Source organism: Actinia tenebrosa, unplaced genomic scaffold (assembly GCF_029948245.1).
Source record: "Actinia tenebrosa isolate PJP-AT-01 unplaced genomic scaffold, QUT_ActTen_1.0 PGA_scaffold5__44_contigs__length_20552954, whole genome shotgun sequence".
Taxonomy (NCBI): Eukaryota; Metazoa; Cnidaria; class Anthozoa; order Actiniaria; family Actiniidae; genus Actinia; species Actinia tenebrosa.
In genome coordinates this window covers 19098231-19111916 of record NW_028292582.1, presented here as the reverse complement: position 1 = coordinate 19111916, position 13686 = coordinate 19098231, and the positions used below count along the sequence as shown (strand labels likewise).

General features: G+C 36.4%; 3 protein-coding genes across 3 annotated transcripts; 2 read left to right on the top strand and 1 right to left on the bottom strand.

The window, feature by feature from the left end:
* Positions 1 to 146: 146 nt before the first annotated feature.
* On the top strand, positions 147 to 5881 carry LOC116290706 (peroxisomal targeting signal 2 receptor). The gene is made up of 10 exons (XM_031697808.2): positions 147 to 493; positions 582 to 639; positions 966 to 1080; positions 1335 to 1370; positions 1701 to 1778; positions 2031 to 2255; positions 2543 to 2580; positions 2853 to 2928; positions 3883 to 4035; positions 4507 to 5881. Exons 1-10 carry the CDS (start codon positions 385 to 387, stop codon positions 4576 to 4578), a joined length of 960 nt encoding a protein of 319 aa, XP_031553668.2. The 5' UTR covers positions 147 to 384; the 3' UTR covers positions 4579 to 5881.
* A 788-nt stretch (positions 5882 to 6669) lies between these two features.
* LOC116290680 (solute carrier family 67 member A2) lies at positions 6670 to 11065 on the top strand. The gene is made up of 5 exons (XM_031697784.2): positions 6670 to 6980; positions 7132 to 7219; positions 7492 to 7535; positions 8062 to 8191; positions 8948 to 11065. Exons 1-5 carry the CDS (start codon positions 6918 to 6920, stop codon positions 9982 to 9984), a joined length of 1362 nt encoding a protein of 453 aa, XP_031553644.2. The 5' UTR covers positions 6670 to 6917; the 3' UTR covers positions 9985 to 11065.
* Positions 11066 to 11131: 66 nt separating this feature from the next.
* Positions 11132 to 13382, bottom strand: LOC116290681 (uncharacterized). The gene is made up of 3 exons (XM_031697785.2): positions 12589 to 13382; positions 12035 to 12061; positions 11132 to 11430 (listed from the first exon to the last, which is right to left on the bottom strand). Exons 1-3 carry the CDS (start codon positions 13012 to 13014, stop codon positions 11353 to 11355), a joined length of 531 nt encoding a protein of 176 aa, XP_031553645.1. The 5' UTR covers positions 13015 to 13382; the 3' UTR covers positions 11132 to 11352.
* Positions 13383 to 13686: the final 304 nt, after the last annotated feature.

The window sequence follows — 13686 nt, the reverse complement described above, 5'->3', positions numbered from 1 at the left end:
AAAAACATCTTTCTATTTGAGTTTCTGAATAAACTTTATGGTCCCAGATCCAATTTTCCAGACATTTGGTAATAAAACCACTGGATTGGGGTACCTGTGGTGCAATGCGTATTACAGCGCGCGCGCTTCTTTCTGGGTAAACAAGATGGCCGCAGTTTTTGTAACTTGAGGAATTACATAATTTTTTACGGAAAAACTTTTCTTCAGAAAATGCGTAAATTATCGCCTAATTTTGCATTTGGATGAATTACATGGTTCCATTACACTAGCTTTACGATGCTCGGTATTTGTTTGCTGCAATAAGGTTTATATACGCCAACCTTTTGTGACTTTTTGAAGGAGTTTTGCAGAAAGTCGGCCGCCATCCAGGGCTTCCTTCCGGCCATGGCTCTGGTTTATCGTACTCGTAATCGCCATGGATATGCAGTCAAGTTCTCTCCTTATTTTAGCCACAGACTAGCGTGTGCAACGTCACAGCATTACGGCATTGCAGGTAAAGTAATTATACGTAATGTGCATGTAAAATCAAAATAAATAAATAGTGTATGATCATGAGCTAAAGAATGCATATTTCATTACAGGGAAGGGTACGTTGTTCATACTAGATGTTATTCCTGGTGGAGTAGCCGTGTTCAGACAGTAAGCAATACGTTTCTTATATTCTTTTTTATTATTTTACTTCAGAAAACTCTAAATGAGGATTGGCAATTTTTTCGGCAAAATAGGACCATAATTTTATTTATTTATTTATTTAATAACTTTCACCATGATGAATAATAGTAACATAAAAAAGCTAAAAACCATGGTGAGGGACATACAACAGAGCGAGGCTCCTAATTAAGTGTGCCCTATTTTTATTCCTTTTTTATGGCGAGTACTTGCATTAATTGTGGTCTGTATTAAATTTGGCCATACTTTTGCACGTTGCGCTGCAATATTCATTATAATTTTCTTATTTATATCAGGTTTGAGTGGACTGATGGACTGTTTGACTGTGCATGGAGTGAACATAAGCAAGACTTTATTGCTACAGCTAGTGGAGATGGATCACTACAGTTGTGGAATATTAACAGTCCCGAGGTGAAAAATCCTTTATATTTTAATGTGCTTCCTTTTATTTTAGTCAATTATTCTTCTTACTCCAGTTTTCTTACAGGGCTAAAAATAACTGTTGGTCAATTGACAGTATTTGGCCATATTGGCACTTGACTGGTCACATGGATTGGTCGCGTGGACTGGTCGCGTGGACAAAACGCAAAACGCAAAACCATTATAGCTCTCCTAGATAATTTATAAAATCAAGTGTAGCTATTAAAGTATTATTTTCTTAACAGCAACCTCTCAAAGTCTTCAAGGGACACACTGCTGAGGTGAGCTATAGATAATAAGTTATAGACTAAGGTATATTTTTTCCTCTTGTTCTAAGACTATAGTTCCTTTTCAATGTATCATATCAGGAAAATAGTACAGTGCTTTATAAGCCATTCTCAGGCATTAACTGGGTTGAATTGGCATAGCACTCATTGTTGGACTGTTTTAGGAGATGAAATAGATGCTATGAAATTGAAACATGTCCACTAGAGCAGTCACACAACTGTTCTTTCGTCAACCTCTGAATGGCTAATAGAATTAGCCATTAGTCTGGATAGAGCACAAATATTTAAAGTTTTTCACACAATGTAAAATTTATTTTTCCCCAGGTATATGGAGTAGACTGGTCTAGTGGCAGGGACACTGACCTCTTCTTGAGTGCTTCTTGGGATCACACCATAAGGCTGGTTAGTTTTATATATTTATTTATTTACTTACTTGACTGCCTGCCCGCCCGCCCGCCCGCCCGCCCGCCCGCCCGCCTGCCTGCTTGCTTATTTATTCACTTATTTATTTACTGAAGAGTGCTTTTCAAAAAAGGCTGTAAAATGTTGTTTTAAATGCAAAAAAAAATCTTTGATTTTTAATTTTTTTTTCCAAGGCAAGGAATCTTCAATTTACATTCACTAAAGTTTAACACTTTTTGTTCATATTTTTAGTGGGATCCACAGCGATTTGAGATGCCATCTTTATCAAGTTTCACTGGGCATCAAAATGTTGTATACTCAGCCCTCTGGTCACCTCATCTACCAAGGACCTTTGTGACGGCATCTGGCGACCACACCCTTGGTATTTGGGACACCTCCACACCCAGCCGACCACAGCAGATAATAAGGGCTCACGACGGCGAAGTGCTTACTTGTGATTGGATGAAATATGATGAGGTATGGGGTTTTGTTTTGGTAACATGATTGCAAGTTGAGCAAATATAGAAATGAATGGATAAGTGGAGGAATGATCGACTTTATGACTGACCAACAAACCAACTGGCTGGTCGATTCAGACAGATGGACAGACGGACGGACGATCAATCAAATCAAAGCTTAAAATTACATTTATTATGTATGATATGTATATTACCCTTTCTTAAAAGAATTAAATAAAATACCAAGTTTAAACAAAAGCTTCAAATCAAGGTCACAAAGCTTTGTTTTTTGTTTGTTATTTTCAGCACATTGTTGTATCAGGGTCGGTGGATACTTTCATCAGGTATAATTTAATTATGACTTTGATGAAGATCATTAAACTTAATTTAATTCACTTTAGTTTAACAGGAATTTGCTATCATTAATTTTAAACAGAACGGATGTGACATAAAATAACAATTATTGTTTTGTGCTTGATCATTCAATCACAATATGAAAAGTTACTTACAGTATTGAGACCTAGCCCCAACTTTCTTTGTACTGTCCAGCATTATAAGCTCGGTTCGTCTGGATACATGTTGGTTAATGTGACTTATTTTCTTTCTCTGTGTATAGAGGGTGGGATGTACGTAATACTGAGTCTCCTGTGTTCAGTTTCAAAGGCCATCCATACGCTGTACGTAGACTAAGGGTAAGAAATATTATCAGTATGCTTTATCAAATTATGATCAATACAGTTTAACTCATATATGTGCCTTATGCAATCCCTGATATTACATACGCCTCGCAAAATCACCAATGAAAAACACTGACAAAGAAATTGCTGTTATTAACTCACGCTATCGTGGGTCCACACATACTATTATGGTCCTGAGGGTGTCTGTGGTAACAGGAGAGGGGTAAAAAAGACCAGAAATAATTACTTAGGATCTATCTATCTATCTTATCAAGATTTAATATTATCGTCATTTGCATTCGACTATATGGCTAAAAATATTAGCTGCTTAACGGCTTGACATCATAACGGCCACATCAGACTGATCAACATGTGACCACGTGATCAACTCACCCTTACACTAATCTAGATATTTCTCTTAAACCAGCTGATTTGCAATCTAGACACGCAATACACCTTTCTCATAAATGGCCACCAAACTCGGTTGGGACTAGGGACAATTGAATGGAAGCAAGGTCAGTAAGGCCTCATTAGTAAACAAAGTCTACACAGTCTACACAAAAGATTGAACTGAGTAGACTTTGTTTACTAATGAGGCCTTTCTGACCTCGCTTCCATGCAATTGTCCCTAGTCCCAACCGAGTTTGGCGGTTATTTATGAGAAAGGTGTATGCATTGTTTGTCTCAGCCAAAATTTACAAGTATTTTTTATTATCTCTTGTCAAAACAAAATATTTTCCACCAACAATCACAGAATAATGCTCTTCCTAAAAGATATGTGGTGTATCTTTCCATGGATCAGTTTTATTTTCTTTAATTTTGAGTGAAATATGTTGTTTATTGAGCTGAAAACCTGAAACTAGGAAGTATTGAGTTACAAACTAACTGATCACTGATTGGTCAATTCGATCTGGCTGAGTGAAATCATTTTGAATCTACTTGTCATAATGTTGTCTGCATTTTTTTCAGTGTTCTCCTCATCAAGGGAATATCCTAGCGTCTTGTTCTTATGACTTCACCGTGCGTACATGGGACATCAGAGAGACTTCTCCTCTACAGACCATTGAACATCACTCTGAGTTTGTGACGGGTCTAGACTTCAACGTTCATGCTCAGGGACAGGTAAAATAATAATAATAATGATAATAATAATAATGATAATAATAATAATAATGATAATAATGATAGTAATAAACTTGTTTTACTCTTCATCTACACCTTATAATAAAAATTTTCTTTCCACTTTCCACTTTCTGTCACCATTTCCCATTCTTATCCCCTTCTCTTTTCCCTCTACACTTATTTCTCATAGCGTTTTCCACCTATCATCGGAAGTCCTACTTCTTGGGGAGGGTTCAAAAAAGGAATGTTTTAGTGGTATGGCAGACACTCCCTTCTCACCTCTGGGGTCTCTGGTTTGATTCCTGGTATCAGTGTTATATGAGGGTATAGTTTGTTAATATTAGGTCTCTTTCTTGATTCAAGGGCTTCAAGATGTTTGAATTCCAATTCAGTTAACATTTTAAATTTCACTATTCTTAGCTGTATGATTTTATTCCATGTTTATTGTGATATTGAACCTTTTTCTTGCAGATGGCTGACTGTTCTTTTGATGGTCTGGTCGTAATCTACAGTCCTCCCTCTATTATCCCTCATGACAAATAACAAAACTAATTTTAAGAAATATAAGACACACAGGTCTCTGTACTCTGATATAAATACACTTGTAGCCACAGAGCACGAGACTGAGAAGTAAGCTTAAGAACATGAGGCATAGCAAATTGTTTCTCTTGCTTCTCATTTGCTCCTACAGCTCACATAGTGTTTATGTTACAGTACAGAGACTTAAGCAAGCATTTTATATTGCTTTTATAAAATATTTTTGAACAATATTTTGCCCGAGTGTGTCTCTATCCTCTAATATATAATGATGGTAGTCAGGCAACCAGTGCCCAGGTTATATTTCAAATATTTTATAATAATATACATAATATATAAAAGATTTCTAAATCTTCTGAGAACTGCATTGCTTCACTGTAAGGAATGAGATAGGACTGGGTACTCTGCTGCAGAGATGCTTTTCTGCCCTCTATCTTGGGATCATGTACTAAGAGAGAAATAATGGTAGCTAATTTTCCTATTCAATTGTAAGCACAGAGACTCTTTAAGGCTGGTTTAGATGGTACAATTTTCGCCTACAACTATCGTATACAATACGCTCGTGCCATCCTATAACTCGAGTTGAGGGTGTAAATCAAGCCTACAACTCGCCTACGACAGACGTGAGCGTGTTGTATACGATAGTTGTAGGCGAAAATCGTACTGTCTAAACTGGCTTTTAGAAATCTTAGAAGACATCAACTGATGAAGAAAATTAAGAGAAAATGTATACGCTGTCATGTTATGTGCAGTTTTATTATGTAATAACACATTGCTACACATACCCTGATTGGTCAAGAACTGTGCTGTGTAAGTAAAGAAAGCATGGTGCTGACAGAGTAATATAATTTCTGAAGAGGAAGCCATATGCTGGCTTTCTGGGTGAATTAAAAATTATTATTAGATTTAATTTTAGCTTAATTTCTTTTCTTTTTTTCTTTTAGTGATTGTATAGATATATTTTTTTATAGATATATGATTTATTTGTGTCCCCAGTTAGTCACTGAGACTAAATATATTGACACATTAATAGAGGTTGATTGATTGATTGATTGATTATAGCTATGCCCCTTGAAATGATCATGGATCTGCCATTGATCCTGTAAATATATATATATATATATTAATTTTGTAACTATTTTAGGGAAGTCTGGTACATAAAGGAGAGATGATAAATGATAATTGATAATATATCTCATGAGGTAAAAAATATTTAGCTATCTATTTATGGCTAGATATTAGGACCACATATTTAAAAATGTATCTTTCCAATCAGTGTTTCTCAATGATAATGTTGAAGATGACAAAATGTTTGAAGCATAAATTCATATTCCCGACTTGGTTCCCCTTAGTTACAGTTGCTATGTCCCACAAGCTTAGCAATTTATCTAATAGCGACCTTTAGATCCGACGACGAGTACGAGATTGAGTACGAGTACAAGTTTTAAAATTGGTCCTGTGCACGTGGTTAACAATGAATCGTAGTCGATTCCCGATTTTTTACCATCTAAAGTTTCAATCTACGTACACGACTACAAAAAGATAGTGCCTCTCTTTAAAAGTTAAAAACTCGTACTCGTGCTCGTTCTCGTACTCATCGTCGCAACTAAAGGTCTCTATTATCTCAGAATTTAAAACTCTGATCACAGAAGATTAATTATAAATTATTTCAATATATAGTTTTCTTTCCTTTGAAAAGAATAGAAAATTGCCTCGTTATCCTAGTGGAAGTACTCTTTGATTAATGTTCCATTCAATGTTCAATAAAGCAGGCCTTTTGCTTAGATTTCTCAGTAATTATCCTCAGTAAGCCATTCCCTCACCCCCCCCTCCCCCGGGAAATAGTCACCCCCTGCTGAAGTTCCTGGATCTGCCACTGAAGTTCTCTGTTCAATAAAGTCCTCTTGTCACAAGACATATCTTCCATAGAAAGGGGTTTAGGAGAGATAGTGAGAGTCTCAGAAGGGTATATATTCTAATACTTTCTCCATTAAAGACCCTTGGTACTATACACCGAATCGAAATACGGCGACCAATTTGAATAACTATTGTTATGCACTGACTAGCGACTGACTAGCCTCCTATACATGTGAAAATGCTTTTATGTTTCCACGTGAACACGAGGCTAGTCAGTCGCTAGTCAGCGCAGAACAATAGTTATTCAAATTGGTCGCCATATTTCGATTCGGTGTATGAAGATTTTCGATGTTGTGATAAATAGATTGCGTTACATGAGTAACTCATTATAAATTCAGCTGGAATACACAAATTATGCAAAACTAGACTCATTAGTTGAAATCGTGACACAAAGGAAAACTTCCTCTATCGACCACCAAGCATCGAAAATGACTTTCAAGATCACAGAACATCGTACATCAATATACTGCTTGTATTTTATCGGCTTTATGGTAACAAAATCTGAATTCAATGATATTTAACAAAATCTGAAGACTTTAATTAGTTAATAATTTTACGGGCCATCCTAAATCAATGTCTAAAAAGCTTTAATACCGGGTTTTATATGAAGAAGTTGGGCTCATGAGTTTATTTTTTTCGTAGGATTTGTTTTCTGTTAGTATGGGGCTACCTCTGCTTACTCGTCGAACAAGGCAGCTTGGAGCAAGTCCTTCCATAGTTGGATTAATCGGTAAGCGAGATGGACACGTATTCACGACAATAGCAAAGGATTCCCAATTTACATAAGCTGATGTCAATTATTTGCATACTTCTTCATCTTTACACAAAAAATAAAATCAAACAATTAAGATTTTACAACGTATAAGGTACACGGCTACTAACTTTATGAATAATGGCCGAAATTAAAAACATCGAAAACTTTCAAATTTAAGGTTGCAGTAACCTCGTTTTGCGTTTCCATGGCAACTTTCTATTCAAACATTAAGTATGTTTGTTTCTCAGGGTCCATATACGGAGGAATACAACTTTTTTCTAGTCCAATGATGGTGAGTAAACACCCTTGTTTAGAGCAGTTTTCGCATGACTGTGAAAAGCAGAGTGCCGTAAATGTGCTGTGCCGTGCCTGTATTGTTTTCTACGATTTTAATTTTTCTCGCACAGTGTGATTGATCTGGCAGTGCAGTGACCTTGGGGTGACCATGGCTGTGTTCACTCCATGTTTTGGGTATTGGATTGGAGAGTAAATACTTGCACAATGATTGATCTGGCATATGTCTTGCCATATCCCAACCATGTTCGTGCTGCCAGCTTTTCGAAGTCATAGGAAAACTGCTCTTATTTGAAAAAGAGAACCACAGAGCAAACCCAAAATCATCCTGTAACCAGATATGTGGGATTAAAATCTAAATTGAAGTAACTCACACTTTTAGTGACAGTGGAATACTGTAGAGACTCTACTACATACTATCATAACACGTACCAAGAATATAATGGCTACAGTACAGTCACAAATTTACCACATCCTTTCCCACTCATATGAAAACTGCCTTTACTAACACCTTGGTTTTACAGGGCAAGTTAAGTGATACTGCAGGAAGAAGGAAGATCCTGGTGATATCATTGTTAGGAACAGCCATGGGGTATTTCTCTATAGGACTTGCCGATTCACTGCTTCTACTGGCTCTGGCAAGAATACCTGTTGGTAAGCAAATAATCTTCCTTCCATATTTATCGGAGGGGGGGAGGGGGGTGGGCAAGTAAGAAAATAAGAAAAATGCATATTCTTTGTCCAATCAGACATTAGTATGCTTAATATATTTCTGGTATCCCTTGTTTATTTCCAGCATTTTGAAGGCTCTCCTACATATAACTTATTATTTATGTCAAATCACCCTTTTCTGGGTCACGAAAATTTTAAAACCCCCATTTTCTCATCCACCTCCCACCCCCCCAGATAAATAATGAACAGTAAGTTGGCCCTTGAAAAAGTAGAGAATCTTGGTGATGGAAGGGTACTGATAGAGTATGGGGAAGGTAAATAAAGATCAGCAAAGGTAGTGCAACATGTGAGGGCCAGGAAATTTTGTTGACATAGACATAAAGGGGCACAATTTTTAATGGGGCGGGGGTTTAAATGAAAATATGATTGTATTGAAAAAATCAGAAAGAGCATGCCTGCTGGTGTGCATCATGCTTTTCGAGGTTTCCTTCTTGACGCTTAGCAATGCTATAGCTACTTTTACTAGATTTTAATTATATTTGAATATGATAATTTAGTTTTATTGTTGTGAGTATTTTAGCTTTTTTACAAATGGTAAATTTGAAAAATCATTTCTCGAAAAGTATGGGGGGAGAGCTATAGCCCCCCCCCCCCCCCCAGCACCTCTGGCTCCTACGTCCCTGGTTGAACCTGCATTTGCTTGATTTCGAACTTCCACTCTTGCAAATTTTATTTCAGGCATATTCAAACAAACACAAGGGATGTGCAAGGCCTGCTTGGCAGATGTAACAGCAGCAATTGAGAGACCTAAAGTTTTTGGAAATTTCAATGCAATCTGTAGCCTTGGGTTTGTCGTTGGACCTTTGATTGGTGGTCACCTTGCCATGACTCAAAACGGTTTCTTTACAGTTATGACGTTACAAAGTGCAATGTTTGTTTTTATGGCAGCTTTTGCTGCCTTTGTTTTGAAGTTACAAAGTGATAACAAGGATATCAAGAAAGACAAGCCTGTAGAAATACAAAATCCAGAGGAAAAGGAAAAGAATGATGACCACTTCGAGATACATGGATCAAAATACACGGACAACTTTATTCTAAAAAAAGAAAAAGATGACAAAATACAAGAAGCTAATCCTGTTTCGCCAAAAGAAAATACCTTTTTTTCAAAACTCCTTCATTTTTTACAATTTCAATCTTTAGGCTCAATGGTAGACATTTTAATGTTACGGTTTGTACTAGGATTTTCCATGATTCTATTCCGGAGTAATTTTACTACCATGCTTGAATACCGCTACCAGACTACCCCCAAAACGAATGGGTACATCATGTCATATAACGGGATAATCTCGGGTACAAGTGGAGCCTTCGTGGGGTACTTAATGTCATTCTATAACCATCAGGACTCGAAAGCATTATTCCATTTTGCCATCATATTAACCAGTTGCATTCTCTTTATAACATATTCCCCAGATCTTTGGGTGTTACTGATATTTATTATCCCGTTGTCATTTTCGACGGCAATTTCTAGGGTCTGTATAACTAATTTGACACTCACACGTGGTCACAAAGACGAAAGGGGTGTCATTCTTGGGGTAGGAAATTCTTTGTTGTCATTCGCTAGAATGTTGTCACCTCTGATAGGAGGATTTGCACTTGAGTTTAGTGTATATGGCCCAGGCACGATATCCGTAATAATTGCAAGTATAGGAACAGCGATTGCTGCTTTTCCTATGTTGGAGGAAAAGAAGAAAGTTGAAGTCAAGAAAGAAAAGTAAAGAATAACTTGCACACCTGAAAAAATGGAGATAAATTGATTATTCATAATTTTAATATATTTCTCAAACGACTTAAGATTAAAATGCTTGTCAGTAAAATACAATCTATGAAAAAAATTTCTTAAAAAAAACAAATTAACATACAACAGGATAGATAAATTTGGTGCAATTTCTTTTGACATGCATAAACACGGCTTATTTTGGAAATTTGAATTTTGCAGAAAGGATATATTTGTATATCAGCTCAATTTACTCACTACCTCTCTAGAACCTGTATGATAATTGGTTGATCTAAATTTGTGAGCCATTCATGTTGCTTGGTTCTTTGTTAGTGATGAAAGCTTAATAAAATAACTCAGAGCAGATTTAGTATTATTTTAAAATGGCACTGCACCATCATAGTATGGAATGAATGACATCCTCTTAACTAATCACTGCACACAAGATCATTGCTCAGCCAATCACAGCAGGAGATAATTGCTCAGCCAATAAAAATGCTCAGCTACAGTACTGTCATCTCCAGCTAATTGATGTCACGCCTGACCAGTATCTATATTGTTTTGATTGGACTTTTGGCGGCTTTGTCTGTAATTCCAAGTCTATGCACCAACTACACTAGACTCGGGCAATACAAATACTTTTAACTTAAAAAATGAAGATTTTCAAGCTAATACTCCTTTTTACAGTTCTGATCAGTGACCATAAATAATAGTTCCATGTCGAGGCTGGACTTTATATAATGTGTGGCAACTCCAGCTTTGGCCTGGAACTGAACGGAACTCTAAAATGGGGTATTCAAGAGATGCAGTTGGAAAGTAAATTCTTTTGGATAAAATTTCTTAATCATTCCTGATAGCGGGTTTGAAACCTAATATTTTGCTTAATTTTTTCGTTGAAATATCTGAGTTAGTTGATTGGAGATTTGAAATTAATAGTCTTGAGATCTACATTTGACTTCTCAGAAATACTGGTCACTTGTGACATGGATTATCTGTAAAAGTATTTATAATTTTAATCCTAGTCAGAAATTGTCAGTAAATATTGACAGGCCATCATTTTTAGCACTGGATATCTATAAATATAATATCTACAACATTTGTTTAAGTATTATTCATAATCTGTAATACATTTGTATGTACACTTGAAAATATATTTTTTTCTTGAAATCTTGCACAAGTCAAACAATAAAAAGTGTAAAACTAGTACTTAAAACGTTTTGTTAAAAACCTTTTTCCATGAATTTCGTTCTTGTACAGTGGAACCCCACTATTTTGAGTTCTGCTTCATACAGAAACTGTTCTATTCTTACCCTGTTAGGCATTTAAAAAATACTTTCTCAAGGAAATCCTTGATCATTGTCCTTGTTATTCACTTCTCGATGTAATGCAATTTGGAAAGGAACTTGTCCACATCAAAATTTTTCGGCAATAACTTTGACTTTGATTTCTAAAGAAAAAGAAAACAACATGTTACTAGTCAAAAAAGACCATTTATGTTGAGAAAATCAGGGTACACAGCACAGGCTACTGACTAAGGAAGATCCACCTAGGGGAGGTATGTTATTAGTTTTGAGTCCTATGTTGCTCAGGTTTAGCCTTGATTTTGTGCAGAATATTTACCAATGTGTTACAGTGAAGGTCCTTGGAATTTCAAAGTGTTTGTATTGCTGAAGTTGTGCACTCTTAACCTGTCCAAGGTATTTGTGAATATTTAGACACTGATACAAGGCTGACCCGGAGTAAATGAGTATGTAATCAAGGAACACAGAGGCAGTTTGAAATTCAGAAGAGGTCTATTGGGTGCTCATGTCGCTCCCCCCCTTCCCCCCCAAGTTTTCTGTATTGAATCTCAAGCTTGGGCTACATGTGTATATTCCAACAACATTTCTGCTCAACCAATCAGAATGCCTTGCACTCAGCACCAAACAGCATGGCATGCCCTGGCTACAACCTTTTTCTTATCTTATAAAATCTGCTTTAATGATTCTGAATAAATGGCATCATCATGATAATAGTGGTAGGAGAGAAAATTAGAGGTGGCTTCTACCTACCTTTTTGCACTGCTTGGATTTCTTGGGCTGCGAACCAAGTGGAAGATGTTAATGTAATGGTGCATCAATCAGTAAATTATATTATTTTAACCCCAATGTATTTCAGATCAACCATCAGTATAATTGTCAGTATCAACAAGATCATCCCCATCCCCATTACTATCACGCCAAGATCATGATCACTTGTTATCAACAAGATCAACTCCATCACCATCACCATCAAGACCATCATCACTTGTTATCAACAAGATCATCCCCATCACCATCCCCATCAAGACTATCATCACTTGTTATCAACAAGATCATCCCCATCCCCATCCCCATCAAGACTATCATCACTTGTTATCAACAAGATCATCCCCATCCCCATCCCCATCCCCATCAAGACTATCATCACTTGTTATCAACAAGATCATCCCCATCCCCATCAAGACTATCATCACTTGTTATCAACAAGATCATCCCCATCACCATCAGCATCGAGACCATCAAGACCATCATCCCTTGTCTATTATAATCATGCCCATCATTTTAGTATAATCGTTACCACTCACCTTGTTCTCCTTTAAATCCTGTCCAGCAGGTCTCTTTTGTCCATGTCTTTCCTCGGCACCACACTCATCAATATGCACCACCTCTCTTGACTCCTTATTCTCTTGCTTCTTAGCATTCTCACATGCGATTCCACTGGAATCATTCTTTTTCTTCCTTTCGTTACCATACGCAATCTCTTTCCTATTTGTCCCATTTTTTGACAGCCTTGTACCATCTATATCTTTGTCCAGAGAAGCACTAACTAATGTCTTATTGACTGGTATGGTCAAGCCATCTTGATCATTACTTTGACCACAGGACAAACCTCCTTCAAAACCAGAAATAAAACCAAAAACACACTCTTCTGCTTTTTGTGAAGTTGGCGACGATTCATTGGACCCCAACGTTGTGGTTATATATGTTCCTTGAAACTCTGTTGTTGCCATAGCAACAGGACTAGGAGAGTTTTCAAGTTTGCTGATACCTTGAGAATTGATCTGAGTCTTTTGATTGTCAGATTCTATTGTTTGTTTAAGAGTTTTTTGGAGTGTGGTTGCAAGGGATGAGTCAAGATATGAATGCTGTGGGGCTGGTGAAAAACAATCAGGTTGCTTTACAGACGTAGTTAAACTGGATAACGTTTGTGTAGCTGGAGCTACATATGATGATGATTGTGGCAGTGGTTGTAAACATGGTGATGATAGTGGTGATAGTATTGGTTGTATATATGATGATGATTGTGATATATATGATGATGATGATTGTGGTATACATGATGATGATGATTGTGGTATATATGATGATGATGATTGTTGTATATGATGATGATGATGTGGTATATGATGATGATGATTGTGGTATATATGATGATGATGATTGTGGTATATATGATGATGATGATTGTGGTATATATATGATGATGATTGTGGTATATATGATGATGATTGTGGTATATATGATGATGATGATTGTTGGTATATATGATGATGATGATTGTTGTATATATGATGATGATGATTGTGGTATATATGATGATGATGATTGTGGTATATATGTGGTATATATGATGATGATGATTTTTGTATTATTATGATGATGATGATTGTGGTAATTATGAT